The sequence below is a fragment of the Clinocottus analis genome, unplaced genomic scaffold, assembly GCF_023055335.1.
Source record: "Clinocottus analis isolate CAN_PGR_092001 unplaced genomic scaffold, fCliAna1.0.p SCAF_11, whole genome shotgun sequence".
Classification (NCBI taxonomy): domain Eukaryota; kingdom Metazoa; phylum Chordata; class Actinopteri; order Perciformes; family Cottidae; genus Clinocottus; species Clinocottus analis.
Window position 1 is genome coordinate 13,861,767 of NW_027175832.1, and position 15,672 is coordinate 13,877,438.

Below are 15,672 nucleotides of genomic sequence, written 5' to 3' on the forward strand. Positions count from 1 at the left end.
ATGTTCGAGCCCCACACAACTAGTTGGTCACAGTTATTATTTCTAATAGGAACTCAGTTTTTTTTTGTTTTTTTTAATGGCTAAAACACCTTTTCCTCTGAGTCCTCATCATTTTCCACCTCAGCAGCATTTTCATCAGTCACTCGGTTCATCTTGTGTCCACATTACAAACATGCGCCGCCTTATTGTCCCACTGAGGCCGAGGTTTCATCAAGTCACAAATTTCAGAGATCATTACCATCACCATGTCCAAGTTTTCTCCTATTATAACATCAGTTTTCAGTGGGTCACTCATGACTGGAAAAAAATTCCTCTAATGTACGCGTGCCAGTGTCGTTGGAACAAAAGGATTATAATAGAGACACTGAATGGGGACTCTCTCAGACAAATAATTATAGTGGTAAAATCACACCCATGGCTATAATATATTATGAATGATACTGGTGAGGGTAGATTAACTTAGTTTGCAAAATGTGTTTTCCCTGGAAATATCTCATCTCTTAAATAAACAGTATATGGCTCAAACTAATTTATTATACAAGGCCTGGGGAAATCTATTAGGTATGCTTCGATCTGACTTTTTCTCCTTTTCGTCCTGAGTGCTTTTGCCTGATGCACTCACTTGCGGCCATACGAACGCAATTCCCCTTGTTTTATCAACATGCCAAACATACATGGTTGTCATGACGATAGGCTGCAGGGCCTGTTTCTTGCTGTATGGTGCCCTGGAAAATGATCCTGTGTGAAATGCAACTAACACAATTGCGCTCTTCATGTTTTGCCGTCACAAAGACTTTGAGGATCTTTGCCTCTAAACCTCATCTGCATGAAAACTCTTCAGGACTGGCTATAACACAGACTGTACCCTAATAACTTATTCTGTTCATAATTGGCACGGCAGATGCTTTCTAATACAGTAGCCCTGCATAGATGGATGTGTATTAAGCAGTTCCCAATTGGCTACATTAGAAGCTCACTACATCTCGCTAACATCTTTCTTTGTATGTTTTGTTTCTTCGCTGGCTTTGTTTTTAAGTTGCTGCATTTTGTCGCCCTCCTCCGTCCTTCCCTCCCACTCTCTCACCCGTCTCCCCCCCCTCCCCTTTTACCTTAGGGTGCATGGAGCCCCCATAGCAGTGTGAGCTCCCCCTTGGCCTGGTCGCCAGACCAGCTAGAGGCGTGGGACAACTCAAAAACCAGGCAGTCCTCTGGCAGCCCCGGCTGGAGCATCAGAGTGGTAAATACTGTGGCTCACCGGAGACGATGGGGCAGCAGCTGCCCTCTGTTAGCCCCCTGTTTACCCTAGTGACACACTCCCTGAGTGGTGCTGAACGTCTCTTTGATGTATACCATAGGCTACTCTTAACAATTACCACCACCTTGCAGTGAGAAGAGGAAATTCAGAGACCGATGGCTAAGCTAATTACTTTTGGAAGTGGAAATCGAAAGAGATGGCTGTATTAAAAATGGGTTTGTCTGGCTTTGCTGTTGCGTTAAGAGATCATGGGTATGGTGTAAAAAGACCTGTTTATATATTTGGCAAATTAGTTGTACTAATGAGTAAATGTTGTCAGCTATGTGCTCTCTACTCTGTCTTATTCAGACCTGTTTGAGTATTTTTCTTTTTTCTTTTCTGATTTTTATATTTTCCAAAGTGTGTGGCAGTTGGTTGACGATTATTACTTTTGACAAGGCTGGGTGAGGTTCTTTTTGTGTGCAATAGTAGAGGTCCGGTCCAGGTTAAACATCATTGTGAACGGTGTGTCTGTCTGGAGGCACACTTGATGGAAGGGGTCTTAGTTTGGGATCGGTGTCAAATGAGGGGTAACTGAGAGGGGATTTTGGTGGCAGAAGCTAGAAGATTTAGTTAGACTTAAGTTTCACGGTCATGATTAGGCCAAGTCCTCCTGTCAGAAATCTGCCAGAGGCCTTTTCTCAACTTGCTCGCTGTGTGTCTGAAATGTTTGTGTAGCTCTCAAGCAACGATTATTTACATACAAAAAACAAACACAGAATGTGCTTTGCTAGAATTGGACGATCAATGCTCTTCCTGTTGTACAGTCAAGAATATCTACAGACCGAGAAGCTGGAAGTGGTGAAATGTTCCTTTTGTAAATCTGAGTGCGTCCACTGAGGAAATTTTATGACTTGGCCGGTTTGGTGCGTGCAAGCAAGAAACAAACTTTCGCAAAACAAGTGGAGCTTGCGTCGACCCATATCAGTATGTATGAAGGGGAGCAGCCATTTCCCCTGTGTTCCCCTACAAGCTGTCCATATCCACTCCTCGCGTTGCACATTTTTGAATTTTCGTCTTTTCTCCACAGGGTCGAGGCTCAGGCTTCCCTGGGAGGAGGAGGCCTAGAGGGGCTGGTCTGTCAGGTAGAACTGGACGTGGCAGAGCCAGAGGCAAGAACGGAGCGAGTCCCGGCATGAACCCTGGGGTATGTGCTGTCAGTTGGGTGACACCTTGACATCTTTGGCAAATATTGCATTATATTCAAAGCAGTGTTTGGCGTCCCTCCTGTTGAAGACATGGATGGTGTATTGTAAACAGTGTTAATGTTAGTAACGTAGTAAACAGTTTGGTAGCTTAACTGTTTACTAACTGTTTACTTGAGGACCATTTCTTTAATATTGACAAATGATGACTAGACTGAAAAATAGAAAGCAATAGTCATATTAAGTTTTGATATTAAAAAATGATATGTTGCATTTGTTTTATGTTGTGTATTTTCTCCCCTGATATGTAGATCACAACAATAGAAACATCATACCCATTCAAGGATGAGGAGGAGAATGCCATGCATAACACAGTGGTCATATTCTCCAGCACCGACAGCTTCACGCTAAAACAGGTTATTGTTCATTTAATACTTAAGAGTGTTGCTAATGTGTGTAAAGTCCTCATCCGTGAATTTCTCTATCCACTTGGTCTGAAATTAGATCTATGCTTAAAGACCTCTCCCACTGGAGATCATTAACTCTTGCAGAGGTACTGGCAAATGCCTGCAGGAAATGCAGTTGATTATGTAACACAGGATTGTAGTGAAATTGTATTGTTTCTTACTTTCTGCTTTCAAAGTTACTGTAATTTGATATAATTCAGTAAACAATAACAAACTAATGGCTACTTTCCCGTTCTCATCAAGGTTTTTATAGAAACCATTGAATATAAAGATTGCAGTGTGAGGTAGTAATTCAGAGGTTAGAATCCTGTATTGTTAAAGAATAACTCCTCGTATATAGCGATTAAGCACTTAAACAATACAGTTGAGGTACTGTCTATCAAGGCACAAACCCCTGAATGGCTCACATCAGACTGTTCAGTGCTTAAAAGACTGCTCGGTCTGTCTCTCAGGATGTGAATGAAGGCTAAAAGGGGCCTTCTGAAACCTCCCGATTTTAATTTAAAAAAAACATTCAAAGTTATAGACCAGTTTCCAGAATGTCTTGTATTCCAATATGTTTTTTTGCACAGCTCGATTTGAGGATAGAGGACAGGCACACTGTTCCTATTGACTGTGTAGGCTTAGCGCAAAGAAAGTTGTTGTTTTTTGGTGAATTTCTTTGAGTTAGTGATATTGAATGAATATGCAGAACAATTGACAATTTTTTTTCGATTCATGACAACCTTTTTTTTTTAACACAAAAGGTTATAATAAATAGGATAAGCAAAAATGTGACTAAAGTTCGACAATTCAAGTGTCTCAACTGAACTGCCTGAGCGAAATGTGTTAACTTATGATGTCTTATTTCCTTTAAGGACATGTGTGTGGTGTGTGGGAGTTTTGGCCTTGGTGCAGAGGGCCGTCTTTTGGCCTGCGCTCAATGTGGGCAGTGCTACCATCCATTCTGTGTTGGCATAAAGGTACATTAACTATTGAGCTTGTACAACGCACACACCTCATACTTTTGAGAGATAACCTCCTATGGTACACATGCCTGTAAGGCATGTAAATGTCAGGCAAGTCAATGTCTCATTGGTACGTTCACAGATCACTAAGGTAGTGCTGAGTAAAGGATGGCGTTGTCTGGAGTGTACAGTGTGCGAGGCCTGCGGCCAGGCCACAGATCCTGGACGCTTGCTACTGTGTGATGACTGTGATATCAGCTATCACACCTACTGCCTGGACCCTCCATTGCAAAACGTTCCCAAGGACAGCTGGAAGTGCAAGTGGTGAGTGATAAATGATCATCTCTGCCAAATTAGCTTCAAACAGGCAATCATTTAAATTAGAAATTAATTTGTGTTCAGTTTACTAAAAGAGCTCTGATCATTCTTTTTTTTTTGTTATTAAATTGTTCAGGCATACCACATTCCACCCCTTCCACATCAATACATATTTATCTTTGTAACGCCTTCTCACCCCTCTGTTTTATAATCAGCCCAAAAAATAAAAAGGCATACAAAGTCAATATCTTGAATATGCTTACGATGAGGGGATCGACTGAATTCAAGATTCCCTTTTTGTAGGCAGGTTTTTGCGGCACAGTCAATCTGTGTTATCCTTTTGGAAGTAACATGGGTAGAATGACCTCTGTCCTCCCTCTCTCCTGCAGGTGTGTGTCCTGTACCCAGTGTGGTGCCACTACCCCGGGCCTAAGGTGTGAGTGGCAGAATAATTACACCCAATGTGCCCCCTGTGCCAGCCTTGCAACATGCCCCATCTGCCTGGTGGACTACAGTGAAGGCACTGTAATTGTGCAGTGTCGCCAATGTGACAGGTGTGTTTCTACCAATCCTGTCTGCTCAGGATAAAATGAAATAACTTTTTTTTTTTTTTTTTTTACTAATTTCTTCTCATCTAAACCTTCTTTTTTATCCACAGATGGTTCCATGCATCTTGTCAGGGTCTCCATTCAGACGAAGATGTAGAAAAAGCTGCAGACTGCAACTTTGACTGCACAATGTGTCGAGCTTTCAAGAGCACTAAAGGTGTGAGCACAGTGTGTTCTTTGTGTGTTTCTGCTGTACAGCGGATAGACTCATCCATTGACATTTTGAACCCTTGTCTCTGCTTTTTGTTTTTAACGTCTTTTCTGTGTCCTGTACTGCTGCAGTTGTTACCAAGGCCAGAGACGTCATTGAGCCTGTTCTTATGACACAGATTGTCACGAAGGCTAAAGACATGGGTAAGTTCAGAGCTTCAAAATCTGTGGTTTAGAAATGGCAGAAAATGTTTCTTTGTACAAGTTGCTGAGTTGGGTCAAAGAGTATATGCTTGTTCTCATCATGATTGCTTTTTTGGACTTTTTCAGATCTGTCGAGGACCTACACCCAGGATGGTGTTTGTTTGACAGAGTCGGGGCTTTGCCAGCTCCAGAGTTTGTCCGCGACGGCGTCACGGCGCAGGAAACCCAAGCCGAAGCTGAAGCTGAAGATCATTAACCAGAACAGTGTGGCAGTGCTTCAGGCCCCTGTAGACCCCCTATCAGAGCACTCTCGTGATGAAGACGTAGAGGACAACAGAGGTACTTGTCTTCTCGCATAAGCTACTTCTTTCATATCTGGGTGCTTAGTAGAGGCCTTCAGTGCGGTGGCCTGAACTCTCATTATTAACTTTTTTGTTTGTGTGGTTATTTCCTCCCAGTTTTGGCTAAGTCATGTACTTAAGTGTATTTAACCATTTTATAGCTGCGAAGTTCCAACATTAAATTAGTAAAGCGAACCAATTGTCCCTTTGCTAAGGCTCCTCCACCGCTATTACTCTGTCAAGTTTTCAGAGCTACCATGGAGCCCACACTGTCACTAACTCTACTCCCTGAAGAAATACTATCACAAAATGTTGGAGGGGTGGGGGACGAAACAGCAATTTCAGAGAGAAGAAGACAGATGAGTCTACAATATGCACTTGAAGAATATTTCTATCCATTATGTCAAACAGATAGAGATAGAAGCAAAAGCTTACAGATCACAGTGAACCATCACATCCCCTGGTGATCGAGATAAAAGACAGTGAAATTAAGTAAAAACGCTGTTCCTGTAAAGTCGGGTAGGTCTTTATCTACTGTCAACAAAAGCAACGTGTATACATTTAGGATACCTTTTTTAGCTAGCGTAGCAAAGAACTGCTTTCACTAGGTAATAATGTGCTACCGCAGCGGTCCTCAACCTTATTAGCACAACAGACTGGTTTCGTGTAAGACAATATTTTCGCGGACCGGCCTTCACGATGTGGGCGATACATATGATGTAATAAAGTTATATGACTGGCAAAAAGACAATTTAGAGTGCATACAAATACAACTCACCATTACGCCAAATTATTGGGAGCCCTGAGCTTGTTTCTCTGCAACAAGCCGGTCCCATCTCGGGGTGATGGGAGACAATAACACCCGACGTGTGTTTTTTCTATTATGTCCCGTCTACTCCGTAACTTAAACCCACTTCACAAAGGCAGAATGTTAAAATGGAAGCGGGTTTTCAGAGCTTTTTTGGCGATCTCAGTATATTCTACCTTGATTTTAATAACAGCGGGAGAGTTGAAAAATACTTTTTTAGGTTTCATTTTTGGTGACACATGTCAAGAGGTTAGGTCTGTGGTTACACACAGATGGATGTTATTTCCGACCTTGATTTTAAATTTGTAAAATTTTAATTTTTTTTCATTCTTTCTGTGCGGCCCGGTACCAAGGGACCCTTGGACCGATAACGGGCTGCAGCCCGGTGGTTGGGGACCACTGTACTCATGTACTTTTCAAATGTATATCACCTTCCAACCTCCCCGGTTGTTGAGTATCACTACTTCACAACGTTTTACCATGACTAGCTACAAATCAACAAAACAGCCTGAAAATAAGGAAAATCTGAATGATTGCATCAGAGTCTGTGGAGCAGAGCTGGATAGTTGCCAGACCCTGGTCGGAGCTGGCTGATACTATAAAAATGTTGCCTATTTTTGTATTGTTTTGTATGGAGATTAAAGTCTGGTGTTATGGTCAGATGTTTTGGACAAGAGAGATCTAAACATCATGAAAAAATACAGACTCGTAAAATTAGCTCACTACAGTATGCTTGCTGACATTATCTGCTGGTAAAAATATTATGAATTGAAACTGATAGTCGCTACTTATTTTGTTGTGCTTTTAAAATATTCCATGTTTTAAAGTTTTAGTTGTTTTTGCTTCACAGTATTTTTCAATAAATATAAGTAGCATGAATGAGTCCTGCTTCATATGATCAATAACAATTAGTTTAAAAGAGAGTACCTGAGTGTCGGTACAATCCAGATGATCGGCATGTATATCATTAATTAGTTTTAAATTAGTTTAATTTACGTCGTATTCATTCATCTCTATACCAGAGTTAAAACAGTTACATTATTGGCCATTTAAAAAAAAAAAAAAAGTGTATGAAAAAGAAAGTCTGACTGCAAATTAAATTCCTGAGTAATGCAAGTTGTGAACTTAATTTCAATCGGGTTAATGTCCTGCCACTGGGTGCTGTTCAGATGGGATTGACCCTGGTGGCTGTGTTGAGGTGCCTGGCCAGGGTGTTCTCTGCCGCAGGACTGTCACTCATCATCATTGCTCTCTCCCTCTCGCAGAGGCGGAGCTCCTCGATTGTGAGGCGAAGTCTGACTCGAGCCTGGAGCGAGAGCCAGCAGAAGAAGACTCCAAGGGGGCCGACGGCGGCAAGAAGAGGAAGAGGAAACCGTACCGGCCGGGTAGGGCACCTGATTGAAGGAGACAGCTCCTCTGAAGCGTAAAATGGTGCAGTACATGCCCGGCGTTGTAGCTGTAGCAAAGCACTGCCATCTCAGGCCCTCTGATATACACAGGGCTCTCTCTAGTGTTTCTGCGCCTTCATGCTGAACGCACTGGACAATTAATAGAACCGGACAATTAATAGAACCATATAATCAAACATGATAAATATTAAATCGAATCATCTCCGTGATGCACATAAGATGTGTGTTTTGGTAAATTGCTAATAAATAAATAACTTCTCTGTTCAAGGCATTGGTGGGTTCATGGTCCGCCAGAGGAGCCGTCCAGGTCAGGGTCCAGGCAAAGCCAAACGAGCCCTCTGCAGAAAGGATTCCACTGGCTCCATGTCAGAGAATCCCTTTGGAAAAGATGAGGGTCTGTACCCTTATAATATCTATATGCATCTGTATTACAATGGTTTGTTCCCTCAAATTGTGTTTTTATGTGATGTAATTTGTCTCTTTGTTGCAGGGTGGACGGAGACTCTGCCCGATACCCCTGTGGATGAGACGCCCCCTGGACCAGAGGTGCCAGAAAAAATAAAGAAACGCTACCGCAAGAAGAAAACAAAACTGGAGGAAGCCTTTCCGGCCTATCTGCAGGTATGTCCCCTTTAAATGAACACACTTTTTGTATATCTGTGTATAACCACATACGGTAAAGCCCTATACAACCGTTCTGTGAGTATATAATATCTACAAATAAGTATCTTTAATAATAGTCAACTTATTTATCCTTATTTGTTTTGCCAACACAATTTCATATCCTAAAAAGGGCACCTTCGTAACAAGTTGCGTTTGTTAGAACAGCTTATTTCATCAGTTCATTGCAAATCTCTTTTGGTTTTCATTGTTGTGCAAGCCTCCTGTTCATATGCACAGATTGCCTGGTCATGTCATGCCATATCTTCATAAAATCCCTTTTATCTCACCCTTGGGAAGGTTGGGAATCCAAAGTACATTGCCTGGAAACCACTTACCGAAACTCAGAGCACGGTGCTCCTTCTGTGAGCGTTTTTTGAAAGAGGAACAGCCTAAAGGAACTCACTGTAGAGGATACGCCTCTCTGATCGTGCTCTGTAAATGGCTCCTGTCTGGGTTGTGAATTGACATACAAAAGCTTAACCGGTGATGACTTTGAGGCTCCTCGTCTTGAGCCAGTATCTCAGGTTCACCATTTGTTGGCCAAAACACCGATATTTGTGATGTGCATTAAGACTCTGTCAGTGCTGCTCTTTATCCCCCGACGGCCGGGGGATGTTCAGTCCAACCTAAAGGTCCAACACAGTGAAGCACATTTCATGAATTATTTAAATAGCCACACGTTGGGCTTTTAATGTCTCTGTGCAGCAGGGAGCCGCAGTTACATGTCTTTGAGGATAGTAGATGACTCGTGGGTATAAGTGGTTTTGGGGGTGGTAGGTGCTGACAAAAGTGAGGTCAGCAGCATCATGTATTAATTTCTAGCTTCTCTGTTTCACTTCGGTCAGTTTTCATGAGCCTTCAAAGTGTGCTGAATAATTTCTATGTGACATGGGATGTGTTTCCCGAGGATGATGGCAAAAAAGGTAAGCTGACAGTCCTTGAAGAAAACTGTCAACACAGAGAATTAACCAGTGCTTTGTGTTGTCATGTTTAGGAAGCCTTCTTTGGAAAGGACCTACTGGACAAAAGCAAGCAGAGCAGGCAACAGGGGGTCGAATCAGGCTTACTGGAAGAAGGTCAAAGCCAAGTGAAGAGGAAGCACCCCACCACTAGCTTCCTGGACCCTTCATCGGACCCTCTGCTTAGCGCCTCTGCAACATCCCTTCCTACCAGACCAGTAGCAGCACGTACGTGTACCCATTTAGTTCTCCAGGGCAAGGGACGTAAGGATTTGTTGATTCAAAGTGTTGGACTTAACATTAGGTTTGACCAAATCAATTAGATCTGAAAAAAGGATTCAATGAAGGTGTTAAACAGCCCGACACAATAAGGGTATCTTTATATTTTTAAGCATTGTTCACAAGGACGTCTTTTATTCGCTTCATTATTATTCCTATTTCTCCCCCCTGTCCATGCAAGTATCATTACCCAATGAGAGTCGGAACCCTTTTTACACAGCTGTATATCCGTGTCACAAAGGTCTTTGAACATGTGTTCAAACCACATTTCACTCATTTATACAAAACAAAGTTAGTGTCAAAGGTCCATCAGTGCTCACAGACTCACTTTTACTGAAACCGACGTGTATATAACTAGACTGATTAATGCTTGCATTGGACCAGTAGCTAAACTGCAGGAGAAGTATCTTAATGTTTGAGTTACAGATATTGTATGACAGTGTGGTAGATTTCATATCAGTAATTTTTGATCCAGTTCCAAGATGCTAAAAAACTTGTTAAATTCTCTGAAATTTTTTTTTTTAAATTACTAGAAAAACTCTAAACTACACACTGAGTTTATAGTAATTTAAACCTATTTTAGCAAAGAACAATGTACAAAACAAGCAAATTAAAAATATGACAACTTGTATCCTCGGAGTGTGGTTTGAAAAAAGAAGGGTATGAGTGGTATTATTTGGTGTTAGTTCTGATTTCATAGTTCAGAAAATGGCGTGCTGCAATTTTGAAAGAGTTAGAAATAGCTAATAAGCATGACTTTGAAGAAATAAATCACTGTGACTATCGGACAATTAGAAGGAAATTGAACAGTCACGAGGGAAGAGGCCATAGCAGAGGGAGGGCTTCTTTAAATTAATATAGATATTATAAACAATATTATAATGGAAGATTGACGGTTCAATCTCTGACTCCTCCAGTTTGCATGTCAAAGTGACCTCGGGCAAGCTACTAATCCTCAAATTCTTCCTGAAAGCCTCTCTCCAAAACCCCTCGAAGGCCGCGTGTGCGCGTGCGCGTGCGTGTGCGCGTGCGTGTGCGTGTGCGCGTGCGCGTGTGTGTGTGTGTGAGTAAATGAGCATTTCGCATTTCGATCCTGATGGGCAGGTTGGCACCCGGTATGGTGTAGTGTAGTAGTAAAAAATGCCTTTAGTGGTCGAACGACTAAGAAAGGTGCTACATGAATGTAAGTCTATTCATTATCTTCTGACAGACATTCTCTTACACTTTTTCTGACAGTTAAATAATGTTGAAATGGTTCAAGCCTGTCAGAATCCAGTCAGTTTAGCTGGTGAACATAGTTTCTTCTCCCGTTTAGTCGAGACCAGACTACATGTGACATCAAAACCAATGGTTCCAAATCACCTTCTCATGTTCGTTCAACATCGCCATCTATTATGATTTGTGACGCTTTGGTTTCCTTTCTTTTTTGTTTCTTCTTTCCCCCCTTCCATCTACAGAAACATCTGAGGAACCATTAGTTGATCTATCTGATGTTCTGAACAGTGATGCAGACATCTTGGGAATGCTCGGAAAGCAAGGCAGTGACTCTGGTGCGTCATATATTTCACAGGCAGTCACAGTGGCAATTTATTAAGTCACCTCGCCGTGGGTTTACAATATCTTCCCAGTTCGGAAATTTCCTCAGGCAGAAAGTTTATTTTGCATTTACCACTTAATGAATTATTTTGTTTTAAGTCACATTCTTAATTAATACTTTGTAGTTCATCTTTAGTTTTTTTTTGTTTTTTTTTGCATTGTCTCAAGCGTGTTGTGCTTGTTCTGTTTTCCCTATTATAATTTATTTCACTCATTTTATCTGGTTTTGGGTCCTTGTAGGTCTTGATTTTTGCCCCTTCCAGGTTGACAGCTCACCTCCTCCTTTTGGTAAGGGTGCTATGGCCTACTAATCCCTTGCTTTAGTGCATTCTTCCTCTAACAGTGTTTGTCTCTATTTGAGTGTGCATGCTTATAATCTGCTTCATACTTAGCTTCTCTCTCAACCATTTCAGATTGTTTTAACACTCATAAACTGCTTAGTGCTTACCTAACCCAGTGCACAGTGTTCACTCGAATGCGTATGGTGTGTCAGTCTTTGTTCGTGAGCCTCCTGAGCCTTTCACAGTGGTGAAATTTTTATTATTTAAATGGGTACAAATTCATAGCTGCTTGATCAAACTTACAAGGACATTTTCACATTCAAGAAATTGGCGGTTTAGAAAGCAGAAAATTTAGAGGTGGCCTTTGGAGAATGTCCTTCCATTTCTGTGAAGGTCTTCTGTTCTCATTCCTTCTGCTGGATGACAAAAAGTATTGCATTTTATGTCCTCCGTCTTTTGTAAGAAGAAAATTTTATTCAGCCTACATGCTATCATTTTGTATGTATGTAAGAGATGGAAAGTGTAGACGAGAGTAGGACCGTTTTTGATGGAAAATAGAAATTCCAGCCTAATTTTGATAGAATCTGACAGCAGTGTTGTAACCCAGATTATTTTAATGGGTTTTCTTATGTATTGGATCCGTATTTCTCCACACAAACATTGACATGTTGATGTACATTTATTGAGAATTATGATGCCTCTTCGCAGTTCCCTAAACACTACTTTTAAACAACACAGGAAGCCCTAGGAGCTGCAATCACTGTTTTGATTGCATATTCCCCAGGCTGTTAAGAACCTGTTCGTACTTTCACGTCTATATTTCTGATCACGTTTTTGTTGGGTATTTTGTCGGTTGTACGTGTCTGTCTGTGTGTGTATGTGTGTGCATGCATGTTATGATTTGTTTTTGTATGTCTGTGTGTGTTTCCACAGCTGGTCTGGATATCGGGGCCCTGTCAGACGGTTCCCCAGTGGCGCTCAATTCTCAGGCTGGCCGGAGGACTCCTCGAACACTCCCAGAGGAACACCTGGACGGCATTCTCAGCCCAGAGCTAGACAAGATGGTCACTGATGGTCAGTGCAAGATACCAAACATCCAGACCCTTTTAGTTGTTTCACACTATTATTCGTAAACTTCCTACAGGAATAATATTGATCTGTTTTCTCCAATTTTCTCGTTGTTTCAGAATCAATTCTCAGCAAACTTTACAAAATTCCAGGTTTGTAATTTCATTCTTTTTTGCCGAACTGTAAACTTGGGACTCGTTGCCCTGCACTAATGAATGTGACTGTGAGCGATGTTGTTAAAGTACTTGTTCATTGTTTTGCTAAAAAAAAAAAAAATCACACCTTGAGAAAGGAATTGTGCAGGTGTCTTTTAGGCAAAAATAAACAAAGGATGATGCAGTTATCTCATAATAGATACAGGAGGAAGGAATTTTGACAATGCAGTTCATTAAACTAACTCACGTTTACGCCTAGCTTAATGGGTAATTTATGCACACGCAACATTGTACTGTTACTTTGTTACATAAACTTGGGACTCGTTGCCCTGCACTAATGAATGTGACTGTGAGCGATGTTGTTAAAGTACTTGTTCATTGTTTTGCTAAAAAAAAAAAAAATCACACCTTGAGAAAGGAATTGTGCAGGTGTCTTTTAGGCAAAAATAAACAAAGGATGATGCAGTTATCTCATAATAGATACAGGAGGAAGGAATTTTGACAATGCAGTTCATTAAACTAACTCACGTTTACGCCTAGCTTAATGGGTAATTTATGCACACGCAACATTGTACTGTTACTTTGTTACAGAGCTAGAGGGCAAAGATGTGGAGGATCTTTTCACAGCAGTCCTTAGCCCCAGCACGAGCCAACCACCTCTACCACAGGTGCCTCACCCCCAGGGTCCAGGGCCCAACCCTGCCACACCTGGCACTAGCGTGCCTCACCCCAACGCAGGTACATCATTAAGCAAGTTGTCAGAGCAATATGTTGTTTCTGAAAATCTATGCATCTAATCAACATCTTAAATTATGTGTATAGGGAATTCCATGTTTCCAAGGATGCCAATGATCAATGGTATGATGGCACCAAGCCAACGCTTCCCTTCAAATCCAGGAGCAGGGCCCTGCATCCCAGAAAACTTCTCCCCCCTCAACCGTATGCCTTTCACTGACAATCCAAGGTAATTTACAACTTCCTTCCTTGGTTCTATTAAATATTCACAAATTCAAAAGTATTTTTTTCTCTGCAAAACCAGCCTCTGGTTGTGATTTAAAGATGAGTTTTTTTTTCTTTCAGGGATAGAAAGTTTAATCAGATGCCTCATGAGGCAGTTGGTCCATGGCTCTCCCCTGCCCATGACTCTGGCCCTACGACCCCTGGACCTCTGCCTGAGGGGGAGACTGAAGCCATGTCAAATGCCCAAAGGAGTACACTCAAGTGGGAGAAGGAGGAGACACTTGGAGAGCTAGCCACCGTTGCGCCCGTCCTATATACCAATGTCAATTTCCCCAACCTCAAAGAAGAATACCCAGGTTGGTATATCATATATGTTATCCCTTTTGTCAGTTGTTTTTACTCTTCATCATTGCTGTTAATTCTGGTTTAAAAAAACAAAACCTTTTGGCATGACAACTTCTGCTCTTATTCTTTCTACAGATTGGTCTACAAGAGTAAAGCAAATTGCAAAACTTTGGAGGAAAGCTAGTTCACAAGACAGGGCCCCATATGTGGTAAGATACTTTATTTGCAGATACTTTATTTACAACTATCTCAAAGTCTAAACATTTTGTACCGTGCCATACATAAATCTGTCACTACTAGTTGCACTAACATATTAGCATGCAGAAGGCCAACTTCTCTATCGCATCTGGCCTCTTGCCTCTTGCCAATGCAGTTTGAAATCCGGCCATTCACAAACAAACTAATTAACATAGGAAGGCCAGCTCAGTGTTAGAACTCACTTTGGTCTACGTAATTAAGTTCACTAGAAGTATTTGTAGCTGACAGAGGCCATTTTTAAAGTGTAAATTCTAATAAATTATGAATTTATGATGGTTTGGCTGTTTTGCCACTGGTTACATGATAGCAGTTCTCTTTCATGGCTTTTGTTTGATTTACAGCAACAGATGACCTCCACCTTTTTTTTGCATACACAGTACTAAGCGGTAAAGTTATTAGATAGTGTGCGTAAAATGGCATAGAACATCAAATAAATGTGCTTTACCAAATCAATCAATTTAAGTCTTATATTTAACATCCATGGAGTGTTTTATCCAGCCATGCCCCCATTATATTTCAGCAAGCCACCCCTTTCTCACTGTTACCACCAAGTTTTAAATCTGCAACATAAATGCATGTTCTCGCCTTTGAATCAGCACTGTTTATGTACTAGCATAGCAATGTTCAATAACAACTAGCACTTTGGGAATTTCCTATACCCTGTCTTGGATTGTATCTATTTGGGATGTTGGTGCTGATGCTGCTCTATCTTTTACTCATATAAGAAAGGTAGTTGGACTCATGAGAGAGGAGCTACAAGTCATCTTTTGATATAATCTTGCCCGTCAGTACTGAAACCCCAATAAATCACATTGAGGTATTAAAACAAATACTATGAAAGAGAGTTTAATGTTACATACACACTAGTTTGGCAGGGGTAGGAGTGACATTTCTCTAGTTTCACACTTGTTGAAAATGTTGGATTTTGTTCTGCAATCTTGTGTTCTTTAACTATATTGTAGTATTAATGTTGGATATGTTTTTGTTTTGTGATTGATTTGCTGTTTAGCAAAAGGCAAGAGATAACCGAGCAGCCCTGCGCATCAACAAAGTCCAGATGTCGAATGAGACGGTGAAGAGGCACCAACCGCAGCAACAGCCCCCTGAGGTGTTTGATCCCAACATACCACTAGACACAGAACTGCTGTTTAAAGACCCTTTGAAACCAAAAGAGTCAGAGCATGAACAAGAGTGGAAGTTTAGACAGGTAAGAGTGTATGCAATGAAGTCAGGGAATGCAGCGGCAGGTCCACATTATATTAAGACAGCTAAGAAGTGGTGGTTTAGTAAAGCTCCCTAAACAACTGCACTATCCTCCACATTAACCCTGATGACATTGGTGGTTAGTAGGTCCAGTTCATTTTTGGCATGAGACTGATATTTGCTGCATCCTTTTTTGACGTCTAATCCCAATTTT

General features: G+C 41.3%; 1 protein-coding gene across 15 annotated transcripts in view; it reads left to right on the plus strand.

Annotated features, from left to right (window-relative positions):
* Positions 1-15,672, plus strand: part of kmt2cb (lysine (K)-specific methyltransferase 2Cb) — a 66,458-nt gene that overhangs the window by 32,943 nt on the left and 17,843 nt on the right. For 8 of the 15 annotated variants that reach the window (XM_068601482.1, XM_068601513.1, XM_068601503.1 and 5 more), the window contains 22 exons: positions 1,115-1,237; positions 2,325-2,441; positions 2,751-2,855; positions 3,764-3,868; positions 3,996-4,177; positions 4,561-4,725; positions 4,830-4,936; positions 5,062-5,133; positions 5,260-5,472; positions 7,548-7,667; positions 7,960-8,085; positions 8,182-8,312; positions 9,349-9,541; positions 11,050-11,142; positions 11,429-11,476; positions 12,403-12,543; positions 12,657-12,689; positions 13,284-13,430; positions 13,515-13,656; positions 13,773-14,008; positions 14,133-14,206; positions 15,265-15,462. In XM_068601482.1, coding sequence (XP_068457583.1) covers positions 1,115-1,237; positions 2,325-2,441; positions 2,751-2,855; positions 3,764-3,868; positions 3,996-4,177; positions 4,561-4,725; positions 4,830-4,936; positions 5,062-5,133; positions 5,260-5,472; positions 7,548-7,667; positions 7,960-8,085; positions 8,182-8,312; positions 9,349-9,541; positions 11,050-11,142; positions 11,429-11,476; positions 12,403-12,543; positions 12,657-12,689; positions 13,284-13,430; positions 13,515-13,656; positions 13,773-14,008; positions 14,133-14,206; positions 15,265-15,462 — 2,871 coding nt within the window. The remainder of the gene's footprint in view (positions 1-1,114; positions 1,238-2,324; positions 2,442-2,750; positions 2,856-3,763; positions 3,869-3,995; positions 4,178-4,560; positions 4,726-4,829; positions 4,937-5,061; positions 5,134-5,259; positions 5,473-7,547; positions 7,668-7,959; positions 8,086-8,181; positions 8,313-9,348; positions 9,542-11,049; positions 11,143-11,428; positions 11,477-12,402; positions 12,544-12,656; positions 12,690-13,283; positions 13,431-13,514; positions 13,657-13,772; positions 14,009-14,132; positions 14,207-15,264; positions 15,463-15,672) is intronic. The other 7 variants (XM_068601529.1, XM_068601590.1, XM_068601596.1 and 4 more) reach the window with 5 other exon arrangements.